Here is an 18,905-nt window from a genome sequence, read left to right as displayed (position 1 = left end):
GGAGGCAAGCGGTGCTAGAAAAAAGATAAAGAAAGCTGGTACGCAAATGCTAAAAGCATAGAGACTAACTTTCATAGTCAAAATCTGCTTCACTCTGAGGACTGCTTAGACCAGAATCTGTAAAGAACAGCAAACATAAGGGAAACTGTTTCAAAAAGGCAGTAATGCAAAAGAAAAGGCTAAAGAAAACAGAAAAATGTGCAAAATGATAAAAGGCCAAGAAATAAAACACAAAGTCAATAATACATTTTCTTTACAAACAGTTTACTATCAGTAAACTCAGGCCCTTCTCATGATGGCCTGAATGACAGATTTGAGGCCATACTGCCACACAAACATGAAAAGGTAGGGCAAAAAGGATCACATCAAATCAGCTACACTCCTCCTCAGGAGCAGACTGGTTAGCCGTGGGCGTCAGCCTCTGAGGCCCCAGCTGAGAAAACTCTTCTGCCATGCCCAATGGTCATAGAGATGGGGGATAAAAAAAATTTATTTGCTATCTCTCAGTTTTCTTAAACACCAGTTGGAAGGGCCCACTGATAAGAATGAGAGAGACAGAGAAGGGGAAAAAACAGCTTATGTTTCCTGTTGAAAACTAACTCTGAAAGTTTTCTTTGTCTGTAGCTTAGTGCTGAGGTATTGGGAGTGAAAGGTGTGGAAAAGTGTCCAAATTTTTAGCTGACAGCTGTGGAGCCAGAGCTGATGGTAGTCATAGCTCTGAGGAGGGAGGTGATGGTTCAAAGTCTTATCTGCTCCAGAGGAGAAGCCCTCTGAGGCTGCAGCCAACGATGCTATGTCCGGGTAGACTCAGGTCTCCGCAACTGTTCAAGCAGAAAGGGAGCCATCTGTGACAACATTAACAGGACATGTGGCTAAGAGATGCAGTTTGATGGGATCCTGCCAACCTGCCCATCAAGTGAAGGGAAATACATTTTGCCAGGGATGAAAGCTGAAATCAGATCGACGGGGTTGCTCGGGGATAAGAAAGGATCACATCACCCAAAGATGGCAACTTGGATCCATTAAAATCAGATGATTTGTTTCACAGCATGTATAAGAAATGAAAAATGGAAGGGAAGGAAACCTGACTTTTGTACAAAAAGGAAAAAAGAACTTTGTTTATTTTAAAAGATTTTTCCCCAAAAGTCTGGTCCCAAAAACGTAAAACTTCTTCTTTGAGATAAATGACAAGTAGGTCCTCAATCCTAGTTAATGCTGTATTATTTTTTTTATTAATACTCACATGATTAGTCAGCCTAATAACAGTGCTAAACTGCAGAATAAAACTGAGTTTTTCCTTTCTTAGTGAGAGGACGTCAGGTCAGTGGCGCCAAACGAGCACAGAGAGATGAAGACATCAAACTTCCCCCTCTCCCTAATTGATTTGTGACAATGACTAATTAAACCTAGCGGGGGGTGCTCTGATCCACTGTCTCAAAACGTCATTCATCACAGTAGGAGGGAGACATGTCTGATTATGTTTATGTGTAAGTGTGCGTGCCGTGTGTTCCGCTAGAACTGTTTGTGAGGAGGAGGGCACGGTTGTTGCAGTCGTTGCTGTAATCTGGAGAAACAAGTAGGTTGCTGATGCATGCGAGCAATTGGCTGGTGTCCGTGGGTTTTTCAAGTGTGTGATGCTGTCTGCAAGAAAATGTTTAATTTTTACATGCTCAACTGTCTCATCTTCTGACAGAATTATGGGGGCGTGTGGTGCCATATGCAATGTTTTATTGGAAGGGGGAGATAAAGAGAGACACAGATGGAGACGGCATAAATAGAAAATATATCAGAGATATGTTGAAGAGTAAACCCAGAGTGAAACTAAGTTCAACTGTCTTTTTTATTTTTTTATTGTTGCCTCAACAGTAATAATGTGAATTCATATTACTGTGAACTTGATGATGTGAAGATAGGGTTTTGAGAAAAGAAATATATATATATATCAGGGACGATCCGATCTAGTATCGGTATCGGGACCGATACCAGCGTAATTCACAGATCGGAATTTCCCGATCCAACCTGAGGAGACATCCGATCCATGAGCCATGTCTGCGCTTTAACATTGTCTGCTGAAATGACTCCACAAGTGATTCCTGCCGGTCAGTCTGCTAACTGGCTGCATACTGTGGAATGGATTTCCTAAACGGAGGCGCTGCTCAATGAGACACAGAGTTATGAGACATCCCTCCGCTCAGGAAATCCATTCCGCAGCTTGCAGCCAGCTAGCAAAGCCGTAATTCAGAGAGAAGGAAGCACCCTCGCGTCGTACAACACTACGAACGCAATCAAACATTTAAAAAAGCACCACACGAAAGAGCACAGGGATTTTTTTTAGCCAGCGGGCAGAAAGACAATAGGAGCTGTCAGGAATCACTTCTGGAGTCATTCCAAAAACAAGATAAACTCCAGGCAGACAACGTGAAAGCTAAAGGGATTAGTGTGTGTGTGTGTGTGTGTAAAATGTTTACACTTATTGCACTTTTCTTATATTTCTAATGTTTGACATTTTGGGAATTTAATAAATATTGACATGACAATCAATTTGAAACCCTTACAGTTGCATATTTGTTTTCAGGATGGGATTTTTCCTGTTAACAGGATTTCCTGTTTTTCTGACTTCCTTTTCTGACCTTATACTTACCTCAAGTTGCCTTTTGGGACATACATGCATACATACGTACATATCATACTTGCCTGTTGAGAGGAGTTTATTTCATCCTCATATAAAATCAACAATAATGATAATAATAATATTAAAGCAAACAAAGCTCTGGTATCGGAATAGTATCGGTATCGGCAGATATCCAAATTCAGGTATCAGGATTGGATCGGAAGTGAAAAAATGTGGAACGGTGCATCCCTAATATATATATATATATATTGCAGGCAGTAATCCTCATGATGATCACCGACTGTTATAGTTTTCCAGCTTTTCAGCTGCAATACTGAGAAGAGTAAAATGAGAAACAGAGAGAAAATGGAAGACAGAGACAAAACTGAAAAAAGTGAGTGAGTGAGTACTTATAGTTGGGGGGGGGCTTGGTTGGAGACAGACAGCACATATCCACTGAGTCGTGCTGCTTCATTACTTTGGCCTCATTTGCCAATTAAACCCCAGGCACCAATGAAGATAATGACAAAACGAGCCACTCTGCGCCCCAAGAAGTTATGGGATGTCACTGTGAGTCTGTCACATGACCCACAGGCCTTAAAGCACAAATGCACAAGCACACATGCACAATGTACACAATCTCCAAAACACATTAGCCAAGCTTAGCTTATAGGAAGCCTAATCAAAAACATATTTTTTGTTCCCCAGCACTGGGGGTCACTGAGCACACATTGCCGATGCGGCATATGCTCAGCTGGATTGGAGAGGCCATGGATAAGTGCACTGGGAGTATGCTCATTTGAACAATGGTCGCTATTAGCTGATGGGGATGTTCACAAATGCTCACCGGCCCACTTAATTGGGCTAAAATGTCCATTCAAATTAAATTCCCCGGGTGCGGAGATAACAACATCGCCCAATCCTGCAGAACAACGGCAGGGCTGTCGAATGAGAATGCTTGTCATATATAAAGAGAGGTCTCAGCATGTACTGGTGAATGTTATGTAAAGGAGAGCAAGAGATTGTAACAAGTGTTTCTATTATTTAAGGAAGGGAGCAGGACAGTTGAGGGTACAATGGAAAGCGCTGGAAGTCAGAGAGACAAATAGCAGGAATGCCCATTATAAGCTTATCATTACAGAACCACTGATAGGGCTCTGAATACCAAGCACGATAAAGATGAGGACAGTAAATTGAACTTGCAAATTTCTGTGTATAAGAGGGTTTGTACATCTCCTTTCATCCTCGTATCGCCTCTGATGTGAAGAAGTCAGTTTTTTTCCCCCCAAGATACAAACTCAGGCAGCATAACCAGGCTCCAGAAGAAGCTGTAGAGAATCACTCCATTTTGAAATCTGAGCCTTTTGATGGAGCAGAGACTGGCTGCAGATGACAGATGGATGGCTGAGAGACAACTAGGCTAGCAGACAGAAAGGTAGGAGACATAAAAAAACCCCTAGAAAAGATATAAGGGAATGAACAGAAAAAAGGGTGGATGTGTTTATTCCACTTCTAGAGGATTTACTTCTTTTCTGCCATTTGCTTAGGCAGGTGGGAACAATGCATTTGAAAAACCGTGCAAATTCCTCAAAATGCAGCTCTCAGTGCTCTGTCAAATAAACAGCTTGAACAGAAAATACAATTAAACCATCTAGTGGACTACTGACAATAATCCCATGATGTTAAGCTAGAGGTAACTACTGGCAATTAGATTTGTTTTAACTTTTTCTTACCAAAACCTCTAACCTGGCAAGACGAACCTGTACATCAAGTGACTTATTACAAATTGCAGCTTGTAATTAGGTGGCGGGAACTACTGAACAAAATACAAATGTAAAAAACACAAAAGAAGCAAACTTGGTTCCAGTATGATTCAGAACCTGATGCTGTTGTAGCCTAAATCGCAGGAGGCTAAATAACGGAAAGACAGACTGATAGATAATGGGTGTGAAAAGGAGGCAGGAGGAAGATGGAGAAGCCTTAGAGAATGAGTGTGGGATCGAATGTGCTCTGTTGTTAACACCGGGCTTTAGCTTGGATGAACACCAGACAGAAAGTGAGACAAAAGAGGAAAAAGGTAAAAAACCAATGAGAACTTCAAAACAGGATTTGTTTCCAACATAAAAACATTAAGTCCAACAACAGACATCATTTCTTAACTATTTGTCTTTTATAAATGGCTAATTGTTACATGGGGACATGGCAAACACATAAATATGGCTTTTAGGTAGTAATGAAAGCACATAATGTCAAACAGAATGATGTGGGAGCACTTCAAGGACATTTATGCTGCAGCATAAATTCAACTTCAAATTGCATAATTTGTGAATAGTTAATCTCTGTGTAGGCTGTGTGCCAATGTGACAATCTGCAGTCACTACACACATACATGTGTATATTAAAACACATAACTGCAAATGTGGGTTTTTTTTGTGTTTTTGTGCGAATGTATATGTGTTGGCTACCTGTTGTGAACCAAATTGCTCCTTGGGGACATTAAAGACATTTCAATTCAATTCAATTCAATTCAAATGTATGTTTCATCTTACATTACTAGAATGTTTTCACTATAAATGAATGCTTTGGTGTGACAAAGGAAGGTATTCATCAGGTGTGTGTGCTTATTTGCCAGTAGTAATATAACGTAGTGGTTTGCCAATAGGAGCTTTTGAAAGCCAATAATGGTAGTTTTGGATTAGAGCTGGTGCTAATTAGCGATTTTCACTACATTATCTTCCGAAAATAAGGATTTTGAAGTTTCTGCATACGTCGTTCTTTGCAAATAGCATTTAGTCTGTTAAAGCCACTGAAACAGCGGCCTCCAGCAAAGGTAATGAATTACTATGTATGTACGTAAGTACTTTGGCCTCTTTCCCAATAAAACCTATAGATTAGCCTAATGTTGTACTCACCACTGTCAATGCAGAGATAGCGGGCATGAGCACTTCACTGGAAACGGTCTTACAGCGGAAATCCAGTTAGGCCAATGATATACAAGCCTTAGATGGCCTTTTAACAGGTCAGCTTTTATCCAACAATCAAAAGTAGTTATTTGTCTAAATGAAGAACATTAAATGTTACTATTTCAATAGTTCACAAAGTCTTTTGCAATGTAAAGCTACATGTGTTTTCACTTTATTTTGTTGTTATTAAGGGGGAAGCGGTTAAAGCACTTGGACTACATTGCAATACTGAGTCCAGTATGTTTGAAATATCTAGTCAGTTTATGGTCATCACAATGTTATACTAACCTATTGTCAGTGAAAATGGAAATCTGCTTTTTACTGGAAGGCTGATGTGGACAAATATGGCCAAACATATTGTATATATATATATATATATACATCAGTTCAACTATGCCTATATATAGTGTGTTCATTTTTTTAATGTTACCAGTTTTGTTCCTCAGTGTATGTGTTGTGTGTAATTCCTGTACCTGGAGTTTGGAAGTTGATGCGTCTCATCTCCACAGGGTCTGTAGGATGGTGGGGTGTAATGTCTGCGTTGTTCAGCAGGCATTTTGTTCTTGGCTCTGACTCTTTTCTTTTGCGGCTGTAGAGTAAGACAAACAAATAGTAGAAAGAGGGGAAGACATACAACAAAAACAAAAGAGTAACTTTCTGTGAGAAAAAACTGGAGAGCTGAGTATCAAGTACGGAAAATTCTCCTTCACCCTCACTAATTAAAGCCATATTTTTTGCTGAGGCAGGCTATTTTGTCTCCCCTGTAAAATGCAATAAAGTACAGCCAAACCTTACCTGTCAGGTTTGCTGTTTCCATAGAAAGCAATAGGAGTCAAATAAATATATAAAGATGGTGAAAACACAACACACAAGGAGAAAGGGAACAGGGGGAGGCAAGAAGAGAGATAAATCAATAGAGAGCAGTTTAAAATTCAAAGGGGTCGCTGCTGGGCTCGCAAAACGCGAGATAAAGCTAATCAGCATTTGGAGGAGGTGTGTGCATGCGTGTGCATGTCTGCACATGTATCAGTGTGTGAGAACAAGTGAGTATTCAGTAAAATGCATACATTTGTGAGCCTGTGCCTGTGTGTCTATGTGCCTGTGTGTGCTATTGTGTGTCAGGAGGGTGCAGGTACAGATGGGAAAGGGGAATGTCAGGGCCAAGGGCAGACCCGGGAAACACTATTCACCAGGGAGAGATGGACGGGGACATAGGAGAGCGAGGGGGAGAGAAAGAGAAGAGAGAAAAAAGAGAGAGATCCAAGGAGAGATGTTACTCTCCCTAACCACCAAGATGGAGGTAATGCAAGGTCAGACAGTCAGGGATCATCTGACAGTAGCAAGCTGTACTTGTGTTGCTCACACCAGCCCTGGCCCCATAAAATGATTCAGGTATATAGGACGACCTCTTACACCACTGTTCAGTTGGGACTTGCAGTCACTGTGACTAAAAGCTACAACTGACTGTAAAACAAGGGGGGGATATTGACAGTCTATGTTGCAAAGCCCCAGGACACTGAGGAATAGTACATTAATTTAGACTTGTTACAGGAAGAGGTTCATTAAGCATAACAGCAGAGTTTGATGTCCACCACTAGAAACTAGGTTCACTCACTAATGAAAATATATTATTAGCATACACTTCAAACGTCAAATAATGGTTAAAACCACTAGTATTTAACTTGGGCAACACTGGAATAATATATTATTGAGAATTCTTTGCAGAATGAAGGTATTGTTTTAAATATAAGTATACCTCTTTAAATACATATCTGTGACAGCTCTCGATTGGTAGATTGTACAATTCTTAGTCCAATTATTGAGCACCATCTCAAAGAATCTCCTCCTCTCTCCTCTCTCCAGCCCCCTCACTTCCCACAACCATCTTTTTCACAACAAAAGCTCTTTCATATTTACATGCAACAATGTTGTTGGGTCTTTGAATATCATGCTGCTATGAATACAGAATAAGCCCCTCTTTCAACATGCTCCCTAACATGCAATTATTTCCCAATAGCCCAATTCCCCAGTAACACTGCAAATAACTAGTTCAACATCAAATGGCAAAAAAAAATCTTCATTGTGTTTTTCTGGATGAGAAAAAGACCCTGAAATTTGCAGCACATTTACCATAATTTAGTAGCAAACATGGATCCCAGTTATATTGCTTGTGTAGACCAATGGGTGGTGCAAGGCACTAACAATGCACTGCAAAGGGTTCAGTTCCCTGTGTATCCTAATGATAAAGAGGATGGTTATATATATATATATAAGATCCAATTTATTTCTAGAATAAAGCATTTTACACTGGCCACTCTTTACAAAATGTCAATGTCCTGTATACTAACACTAACACTAACTGCGTGTTATTTTCTATCATTTGAGGTTGAACAATGTTATTTCATTTATACTGTAAAGTCAAAATGTAGGTTCAACTACATAAAAAAGCAAATCCCAAACCAACTCACTTTTTATACAGGAGAATGGCAATAACGATGCAGATGATGAAAACGACAGCCAGGACTGGGCCCACCACCCATATGAGTCCGTCACCAGGCTCTACTGGATGGACTGGGCCCTCCGGCTCAGGAGTCATTACTGTGTCGGTATAAGGGCTGGTAGCAAACATTTTCTGAACAGAAAAATTGTGTAGAGGTTAACATAGCATATAAAACACAATCCAGATTACAGTATGTTATATCTAAGAGCTGAATGAAGTTCAGTGAGTTTAAGTTAACTCAGAGTATCCAAAAACACTGAGTAATTGAACGGCACCATATTAAATAGTAAATAAATGTGTTAGATTCGGATGACCAAAACTGAAGTGAACTAAAGTGGATGAAATGAACAGAACTGAATTATTAAATCCACAGAAATTGACTTAAAGTAAGTTAACTGAACTGTGTTAAACTGTGTTGAACTGGGCTGAACGAGTAACTCACCCCGGTTGTGGTATTGAGTTCAGCCAGCAGGAAAAAGACATACTCATGGCCAGGTTCAAGAGGCTTGTTCTCACAGATGCTGTTGCGGTGGTCAGATCCCACCGTGAAGCTGGAGGGCAGCTGCCTGAAGCAGGCTGTGATGTAGGGTTTCCTCTGGTCCAGCTGAGCCAGCTGACGACGTGAACGGCGCTTTGGAGTCACATCCCGCAACAGCTGATCGATACAAGGGCATTAGTTTACTTTAGCTTTTTTACGTGTTCCTTTTTGTTCTCTTCTGTTTTTTTTAGTTTCTATAGCATTAGCCGTTCTTGGCAGATCTTTTAAAATAACTAAAACTAGAGAACAACTAAGTCAGAGCTAAGTTGCTTATGTTGCTTATGTTTTCAAATGCTGTCAAAGGGTTTGTGAACACCAGACTACAAAAGGCCAAGAGAAGGAGATTCTTTCAAAGACGTTTTCATGAGAATATATCTATATGGTTTGTTCAATTAAAATGATGGGATCACCCCAAGCCCGCTGATAAATATTTGTAACTTGGCATGATTACAGGTTTCAAGAACAAGAATCCTTTCAGTGAACTGAATGAGACCAAAGAAAACCAACTATAGGTATAACCCTTAGATTCAAAATGCTGCCAACTGTCTGGCAATGTTCCATGTAACCAGGCTCCAACCCCCCCAACATCCAACCCCTCGCACTCATTTCAAACTGCAGACAGAGGCAGGCACTAAGCAGAGGGAATGTGTGTAATCCCAAATCCAATAGGGATGGTTGCTGTTGATCTGGCATTCAAGGTGACCCTGGGCTATGGGAAGAGTGGGAGAAGACTGTGTAATTCTCTCTTCTGCATGCTTGGGGGGATAAATTAGCATAGTTGAGATGTACTTATGTCTGTGTTGTGATACATGGTGTGTACAATACAATTTTCCTTGCACATGCAACTGTTAATAACACAAGCATGAGTCTATTAAAACACAGTTTTGTCGGGGGAGGGAAAAGAGGACAGTCTTTTCAAAAAAGCTTTGAAGTTTTCCTATTACATATGCTTCATTCTTTTTGACCCAGTGCACCCAATTAAACGAATAATTTCACGTGCGCCAGAATAACAACTTTTGATTTCAAAATATATACTACCTCTTCCATGTCCATCTCATCAGGGTTCTTCAGGTTTTTGACAGTTCCTAAGGTCCTCTTAAGTGGCACCGCAACCACATAGAAGTTCCTAAAAACACAGCACCAAAGTAAATTACCCAAAAAATCCTAGTGACTCTTTCTTGATATTGTACAGCATTTTAGGTGAAAACATTTACCATAAGATTGACAGGAAATTGAAATGAGAATTTAATACCTGCAAGAGGTATAACAATAAGCATGTCAGAAATCCTAAGACCTAAACTTCCAATTCAACATGTCAGACATCTTGAGATCTCAATCCATATCACATCAGATGTCAAGCATCTCGAGACTTAAACTTAAATACCTCAACCATCAAAGATAATTCAGACAGAGCTTGAAGAACCCATCTTTTAGCACACTATACTCACTTGACATCCTTGTTATCGACCGGTGGGAAGGACATGGTGAGCATGTTGTCAGACTCAGCGTAAATGTCCAGCTTGGGTTTCTTGACTAGGATGAGTGGCGCGGTCTTGGCAACCACACGGTGTCTTGGCCCACCATCCATGCTTTCTTGGCAGGTCACTCTGAACTCGTAGGTGGTGTTGTGCTTTAGCCCAGCGATGAGTACCCTCATCTGCTTGGCATCCACCTCCATCCTTTGACGGTTGTACTCAATCTGGAGTTCAATAGATGGTCCAGAGTTTTAATTGAAAATCGTTAAGAGGGATAGTTGGATGTATGATTATGTCGGTAGGTCAACAGAATAATGGTTGTAGAGACACTGATGAGGCAGATTTCGGTAAGAAGGGATGTGCATTTTGATGATTACACGAGTGAGAGAATGGATATGTTGGAAATTAGTATGATAGGGAGGTGAATTAATGCACTGAAAATGCCATTAAACAAATTGCACTGGTATATCAAACAGTTTTCAGTTTCAGAGAAACAGATGAAAATGATTTCTTAAGTTCAGTGTGGAATTTTTATGGAATGTTTATATATAAGGTTATAACTCACCGTGCATTTGTAAGGAGACCTACTTTCAGAAAACTTCCATGCAAGGACCACTGTGGTCTTGGTGGCCCACTTGACTGTGAAATTCTTTGGAACGTCTGTTGAGTGAACAAATGCAAGAAAAAAAAAAAAAAAAAAAACAGTGTGTCAGTGAACTGAACATGTAGAGAGACCAAGGGAAGAGAAACAAAAGAAGAAACTTTGGTTTGACAGAAAAAGCTGTTGTTCCCCTGCAACGTTCCTCTGGGTTGGAGAGTGAGTGTAACGGTGAGCTGTGATTGGCTGTGAGAAGGGCAACGCCATTGGTTAAGACACACAGCACGTAAGACTCATGGACGACAAAACCCATGGAGCACAAGGGTGCGCCCACTGGCTAGCATTCATGGGTAGTGCCAACCCATCTCACTACTGTCTTTGAACCCTTGACCATTTGAGGATTAACAACTGACCCATGTGGTCCCAGCGCCAACTGTTACTATGCCTCTACTGAGTCTGGGTTGGCACTGCCAACGTGCTGCCAGACAGGCATAAAGACAGACCCAAAACACAGCATGCCAACAGTCCTCAGCAGTGCATCTGGGGGATGCCATGCCACAAGCTGTCCCATTAAGGGACAGGGGAAGGGGAAACAAGGAATTAGGAAAGGAAGGGGGTAAGGAAGGGAGGTATATCTCAAAACAAACCCAAAACCAAAAATAAAATAAAGAACCAAAATCAGCTTTCTGTCATCTTAGAATAGTCTGAACATACTTTTAAAGAGACTGGGTTTGACTGAGGTCCTACCTTGTTTGAAAACTGGGGATGTGAGATGGCATTAGCTGTGTGAGTGTGCTTGGCAAAGGGTTGCAAGGATGACTGACAGGAGTGTCTGACCAAACAGCACTTACCTTGAAATTCTAGGCTGCTCTCCTCTTTCTCAAAATGACTGACTATAGCTTACTGACTGGGTTTTACCTTGTTTGGGTTAGTGAAGTGAGTATCCCACGGCAAACAATTTTAATTTTAATTCTTTTTTCTTTCTTGAGGAGTGGAGGTAGTTGAAGGTTGAAGGAGGGGGTGGGGCAATTTTCATTTTTGTGTTGTTGCAGATTGCTTTTAGCCTATATCCAACCCCCTGTCAACCGGGTTGGGAAAGAAACAGGCAAGCCCTACCTTTTGGATTAAAGGCCACCGTCCGATACTGGATAGGTGGGCTGTAGGGCCCTGGACCTACACTGGTGTGTGCACGTATTTTCACATCGTATGCCGAGTTCGGTTTGAGGCTGTTGAGCACATAGCTGGACAGGCTGGGGGGCAAGCGGAGCTCCTGGGGTGCTCCTCCGGTACCGGCTTCCTTATAGGCCAAAGTGTACTCTGTGATTACCCCGTTTCTCTCCGCCAGCACAGGTGGAGACCAGGACAGCTGCACAGAGCAGCATGTCACATTGGAGCCCTCGTCAATTTGAGGGTATCCCCCTGGCGTATTCTCGGGTACACTGAGTTCCACCACGGCCTCTTCCCCAAAGCCCCCCCTGCTCTTGGCTGAGATTTTAAAGAGATAGGTGGCCCCTCGGTGAATGTTGACCACAGAGTATTGTCGTTCTTGGGGAGCAAATTCCAGTGTGGCTAAAGGAGAGACATCTTTCCGGCCAAACTGGAGCCGGTAACCCTGCAGGTCCATGCCATTGGTCAGATCAGGAGGGTCCCAGCGAACCACAGCTGATGTGTCGGAGTCCTGAGCCACTGACAGATAGGGTGGACCAGGCACTGTACAATCAAAGAAGAGAAAACAAAACTTAAATTTCTGTGTTTTCCAGTTATATGAAGATGTATATTTTTAACCCAACAAGCTTCAATACTATATATATGTAGATGTCAATCACAAACTGAACAGACACCAGGAATATTACAGTAGCTGTGTTGAGGAAACTATTAGGCACCACTTTTGTTATCCCAATTATATCATGGTCACTTGCCAACAATAAGCAATGTAATTTAATTAAAAATGAGAATAATTTATTGTTCTAAACATTAATTGTGAAATATGGTTTCTGTTCCTTGACACAAACACTATACTACTAAAGCATTAATTTAGCAAGGCAAACAAATACCTGCCCAATTATAGTGTATGGTACAATAAGAAGAAGAATGGACATAGACTGCCAACCATTGAGAATCAAGAATTTTCGGTGACTATAGTCGATATAAACAGAGTACAGAATCTACAATTACTGTAATAATTTTAATTTCAGTCATTCATTAGATAACATCCTAACAAACTGAGTCAGGTTGTGTTGCATAGAGATGTGGAAGATCCTCAGAGCCTCTAAATTCTTGAGTGATCGCTGTACCCATTACCATTTCATGATACATGTAAGCTCCAGCCAAAATCATTTCTGTACTGCAAAGCATCACTAAAACTTTGAGCAGAGAACAGTGCCTCTTTCAGCTGTAAGAGTCATCTCTTGTTGTAAAATGGATGATCTACACTTGGGGTCTAGACACCATTCTTCACCATGGCCCAGTTTTGCTACTCTTATGGATGACACACGTCTTATCTTAACTCTCCTTTTAAGGCCCCATCAGTGTGATAGAGGCAGCAGCAGTTATGGGAAGCCTTCAGTTCTCAAGTTGCCGTCAAAGCTTTGTGAGAGATGAGTGTGGCTGATTCGCACTTGAGCCCCATCTCTCTGTAAATAGATTCTATCTTGTCTCACTCATCTATGTCCCTTCTCTTTCAGAAATACAAGACAGTCTGCAGGACAGATAACAGGCAAATAGGTAACAATTGTAGACATACACACCCTTAGTGATGTACTCAATTACAAATACTTGTTATACTTATTTTTGTATTATAAGACTTACTGATTGAAAAATATAAAGCAGATAATACCACACTGTCAATTTATTTACCATTTTAAATTTAATTTCATGCTTATTCATGAGATTGTGAGACCATTGGTGAGAATATTGGCCATCTCTGAACATTTCCGATTCAAAAAGCTTGCCAACTGGGTCGGCAAACTGGGTCGGCAGCAAATTGGTTGGTCCTGGCAGTGAGAGCTTTAAAAACGCAGAATAAGTTGAATGTAAATTATTAACTCTAGTTTAATGTGCAACATACATTTCATCATAATCTTAAACAGATTTAGAAAATTACAGATACATTTGCCTTGTTCATCACTATACATTTAAAGTTTGTCAACTATTACACTACATGACTTTAAACTGTAACATCTATTTGAGCCCCCCCCAAATTGTGTCAATTTGTGTACATCAGTTTGTGTGTATCTTTGTGCATAATGGACAGTGTGTATGCCCATGTATGTGTTTGTGTGTGTGACAGTATAGGCCCTGGTTTGCAGCCAGCTCCAGCTCCTATATCACCATTCCACCTGCACATAAAGCTATTTGGCTTGTTGCCCAGGATGGACTTAAACTAATTTGGAGAAGATACCATTAGTACGAGGAAAAGTATTCCCTCCCAGTGGAACAGTATCATTGTGCGTGTCTGTGTACATGTGCCTACATATAGTATATATTCCTGCGCCAAGATGCAAGTCTTAATGTGCGTGTAGTAAAAACACACACACAAAGTAATCCACTCTACACAGTCTCCCTCTGCTCGTATTATTCATTTCCGTTTGCTAATGGTCCTCTTTCTGAAGGCTGTTGCTAGAGGAAGACGGGGATTGGTGGGTGGATGGTGGCTAGTCAGCTGAGCCTTTACTGGTAATGGAAAGGCGGGGGCGCCGAGTGCTGCGTGAGACGAATGCTCCTAATACTCCTCGGCTACATACTATAGCTCAGCTTGGTGTCATTTCAAATCCCACTCTGCCTTCATGCTCACCGCTAATCAAGGAAATAGAATCAGAGATAATGATCCTGTGATGACTCTGTGTGTGTCTGTGTTTTCCATTTTAAATTTCTGTGCTTCGATTCTAACCTCAACAGGCTTCCAAATGTATCCATTACAACATTTGTGGCCCTGAAACTATTTCATTATTTGTGCATTTAAAACAGTGGCCTATTGCACACTGGGGGGAAAGATCACGGCTCCTGAAACAGCAGATTGGTGTTGGTGGGAGGACGGGGGGGTGTTGTTCATGGTGTGTAGAGTGTGTGTGTTTGAATATGTGTGTGTGTAGAGTGTGTGTGTGTGTGTGTGTGTGTGTGTGTGTGTGTGTGTGTGTGTGTGTGTGGTGCTACAGGGTGATGAGAGATAGAGCAAGGGCATGGTGAGGGGGTACAAAAATGAAATGAGTGAATGAGGGATGATGAAGGTGACTGGGGACAAGGAGCAATCTGCTGCAAAGAGGGCCCAACAAGGATATGAGGAGGCAGATATAGTGTGTGTGTGTGTGTGTGTGTGTGTGTGTGTGTGTGTGTATGTGTGTGCGGGTGTGTCTACATGAGTGATTCCGGGGTTCTTGGACACCTTGATTGTCCCTTTCCTCCTTTCCTCAGTGTTCATCTCTCTCCCCCCAACACTCGCCTTATTCTTTCCCCATCTCTCCACTTCTCCCCTTCCACACTGCCCAATCCCCCCTTTCATTTCCTAACCTCCTCCCTCATCCCTCACCCCACCAGCACCTCCACCCCTCTCTCTCTCTCTACATCCATTTCAGGGTCGACCCTGGTTCAATCCCTCCTTGTGGGCCTCACGGCACGTTTCCCATCAGGCCACAGTATTAACAGCCTGCTGTTGACACTCACTCAGCCTGATTGAGAAAGGGGTGATCAGGTTTCCTTCTCATTTCCTCCCTCTCTCGTGCACACTCACACCAACATATACATATGACCGAACATATTACCTCCGAACTAGCCTGCAAATGACATGGTGCATCAATGTACTTTTTAATCATCTGTTGCCCCGCATGTAAGGATCTCTGCTTTGAGCTGAACTACTTCACAATAATAAAAAAAATCTCCCTCTGATTAACCTGTGGCTATAGCCTGCCTGTAAAGACTTAACATATCCAGGTACACCGTAGGGGTAAGGTCATGACAAATCCATCACTCTCTCATCTTTGTTTCCCTCTGCTTTTAATTTAGTCTGCTTACTGAAGGAGTTTATGTGTGTATGTCACATAGGGAGTGGGTGGGTGGTAGGAGAGTAAATGCCACGGAGTCAAATATGCACCAAATTTTACATGGCCTATTTGGAGTGCAAGAAGCAAGAGAGAGAGAGAGAGAGAGAGAGAGAGAGAGAGAGAGAGAGAGAGAGAGAGAGAGAGAAAAGAATGAGTGAGGTCCATTACATTTATGGTTTCTCACTGGACCAAAATAACAATCAGGAAGTAACTAAACATGCAATGAGGGGATCAGGGCTGATCTTTCTGTCTGCAGTCAGCATCGGAATAAGTATACACACCTTTTCAAACAAACACACATGCATACCTCAGCATTCTTTCACAGGACGCAACAATTTAAATTATGTGGTTGGAAGGATGGGAGTTTGTAAGCTGTCAAGATATTACAAGGGCAGGATACCCTTAATGTCTTCAGTGCCTGTCTTACAACAGTGTGACTGAGTTCACTTGAATCCATACCCGATCTGAATCACAATACAATAATGGATAATGCAAACCACTTCACATAATTACAAACAGGACAAATAAAACCTCCAAATATAATTTCATTTATCCGTCTATCACTACCCCATCATTACCTGACGGCACAAAATGATACATTGTAACTAACTGCCAAAACAATGCACTATCAATTCATACAGTACTGTATATAATGCACAGTACTGGCAAGAATAGAACTGAAATATTTTATCAATATTACCTTTCATGACCTCGGAGTTTATTAATTCTTCAACATTCAGCTACTTGTGCTGCCATTTGGGCCCACCAATACTGTCTGTGTTGCCAAAGCAGCTTTGAATTACTATAGGTTTATAGTGCCAACACTGTACTTGGTATTTATAATGTTTATAGTGTTTTTTAATAAGATTGCGACTCATTCCACCCTCATATAAGGATCCACACATACATCAGACATCTTGGTCTGCCAAGAATCTTCCATTTTTATAAGACTTATTTAGAGTTTTTTCCTTGTGCCGTAGGCTCAGAGGGTTAGAGGTGCTGGACTGCATACTCTAGGCTACCTTCATAACATGCTGTTTCAGTTTGTTTTGAGTTTGTTGATTGGTTAGTTCAACTTAGTTTTTTTTTAAATAGTGGACATTATACATTATTTTTTATTATTTTCCACTTGAACTTGAACATGAAAAGAAGATAAAAATGGATGGTCATTGATTGTTGCAGTGAAAAAACTCCAGATGGGATGGGCAGAATAACATTTTCTGACACAAACATTTTAATCTTTTGTCAATAAAGACTCCTTTTGGTCCCCTCAAAAACACTTGGATTGGCCATGGTTAAGTTTGCTTCTGAAAGCAAGAGTTTGGAAAGTATGAATCATGAAAAGGCACTTTTGAAACCTTGGCTTTCATTCAGCAAACAAAGACAGTTCCAGCCACAAAATGGATTTTGTTTGTCTGTGACTCACAAAAAGGTGCACAGTTCTTCTTGTTTTTGTGTCCTACAAAATCCTGATAGATTCTGTTGGATACGTTCTGATACACCAAACGACCAGAGAAGCTTTTTGGAAAGTCTGGAAGATGAAAATACAAGTCCATTTATGTGAATCGACTTATAAGTGCAACGAAAACATACTATTTTTGTCATTATGTTATGTATTGATGTTGGTTTTCAGGCCTTTATGTTTCCTAAAAAGAACAAGACTGTGACGTAATAGCTTCTAGAGGCAACTGCTCACTTAAAGTGCACGCTTGTGTTTCATACACAAGCATGCACTTAAAGTGAGCAGTTTTTTAAGATTTTAAGACCTGTTGCATTAATCGTGTGTGTTCTTAAATTGTATACATGCAAAAGCATTCATGTGGTAGAATATTAAATTTTTTTCACACTTTTAAGGTGCACCACTTTATGAATGAGTTTACACAAACATAAACTACATAACGCAGTTTTGCAGAGGACATGTAATCATTAATTTATATGGTGAAGAACACAGGTCAAAACATCAAATATATCTGGGTTGTCATTTGATTTTGAGGTCCATTTTCAATATGCATTCCATTAAGATCCAAATTAGGATTAATGTGTTTTTTCTATGTAGCACTAATTTTACATTCACATTTTAGATATTCAGCTAGCAGAGTATAAGAGTGAATTCAAATGAGCAAGTTGTAAAAAGCTTGTTGGCACTCTGTTCTGTATAAATCAGTGACTTTGTCTAGTTGTTTGTTCATGTTGTTTTCAGCCCAAAAATGCTCTAAAGCTGTCCACTTAGGTTGAGATTATAACAAAACTGCAACATAATACAAAAGATTTGGACACCTTTCTGAAAAGTAAGCCATTTTTAATCTCACTGACATCTAATTTAGTCCCCGGAGAACATGAATAAATTCCCTGTTGTTCACTGCCAGATACAAAACCTTCACTAGGATCACTAGGCCATCCTAAAATCCCTCTGAACTAGAAGGACAACCACTTCACCTCTGAAAAAAAGGCTGCTGAGGGTCGTCTTCTCCCCACCTCTCACCCCTTCCCCTTTTCTATTTATCTTGGCCCCCTGGCATAAACCATTTCTTTACACTTTAATAATAAAAAAGGAGAGGCTTTCCCTCTGAGGGACAGCCAGAGAGCTTAAGACTGGCATATCAGGCAGCCGGCCCTGAGAGGAGAATGGAGAGTGACAGCACTCACTCAAGCCCCTTTGGCAAGTCCCTGACACCCGTAACACACACACACACCTAGTCAGGATCTGTGAAATTTCCCTATGTTTGTGTGTGTGTGTTGGGTTGCAATAATGTGTCATGTGTGTATCTATTGGTGTGTTGGTTGGTTTTGTTTTGTTATCATGTGCCACAGTGTGCCTGCATATACATTACATGTGATTGGTAGTGGAGACTAGGTATGTATGTAGGCATACAGTATATATAAGTATGTATGCAGTTGTGCAAATATTGACTCTCTGAAGCTTCCCAAAGCTGACTGGCACAGATGCTTACACTAAAGGACACTCCCATTCTTGGCTCAACGTCTTAAATTCTCTCTTCACACTCTCAGGCGGCCAGCCTCACAGGTTTAGATCATGCTCATGGTAACTAAGCTGCTAGCTTCCAAACAGGCTCAAGCAGTCTGGTTAAACTGGTGTGCCGACTGGTGGTAACAAGGGAAAAATTGAAGAAGGCTTTGTAGTGTGCAGGCATTAGCCTCCAGTTTTTTATCCTTAAAGCTCAAA

General features: G+C 41.0%; 1 protein-coding gene across 12 annotated transcripts in view; it reads right to left on the bottom strand.

The window, feature by feature from the left end:
- The window catches only part of ptprsa (protein tyrosine phosphatase receptor type Sa), a 234,709-nt gene that overhangs the window by 38,952 nt on the left and 176,852 nt on the right, over positions 1–18,905 (bottom strand). For 4 of the 12 annotated variants that reach the window (XM_051377403.1, XM_051377407.1, XM_051377405.1 and 1 more), the window contains 9 exons: positions 11,802–12,395; positions 10,653–10,747; positions 10,061–10,311; positions 9,651–9,738; positions 8,517–8,729; positions 8,043–8,206; positions 6,370–6,381; positions 6,048–6,163; positions 70–117 (listed from right to left, as the gene is read on the bottom strand). In XM_051377403.1, coding sequence (XP_051233363.1) covers positions 70–117; positions 6,048–6,163; positions 6,370–6,381; positions 8,043–8,206; positions 8,517–8,729; positions 9,651–9,738; positions 10,061–10,311; positions 10,653–10,747; positions 11,802–12,395 — 1,581 coding nt within the window. The remainder of the gene's footprint in view (positions 1–69; positions 118–6,047; positions 6,164–6,369; positions 6,382–8,042; positions 8,207–8,516; positions 8,730–9,650; positions 9,739–10,060; positions 10,312–10,652; positions 10,748–11,801; positions 12,396–18,905) is intronic. The other 8 variants (XM_051377408.1, XM_051377413.1, XM_051377409.1 and 5 more) reach the window with 6 other exon arrangements.

Source organism: Dicentrarchus labrax, unplaced genomic scaffold, assembly GCF_905237075.1.
Source record: "Dicentrarchus labrax unplaced genomic scaffold, dlabrax2021, whole genome shotgun sequence".
NCBI lineage: Eukaryota > Metazoa > Chordata > Actinopteri > Moronidae > Dicentrarchus > Dicentrarchus labrax.
Note: the sequence above shows the minus strand (reverse complement) of the source record. Positions and strands in the feature narration are given on the sequence as shown.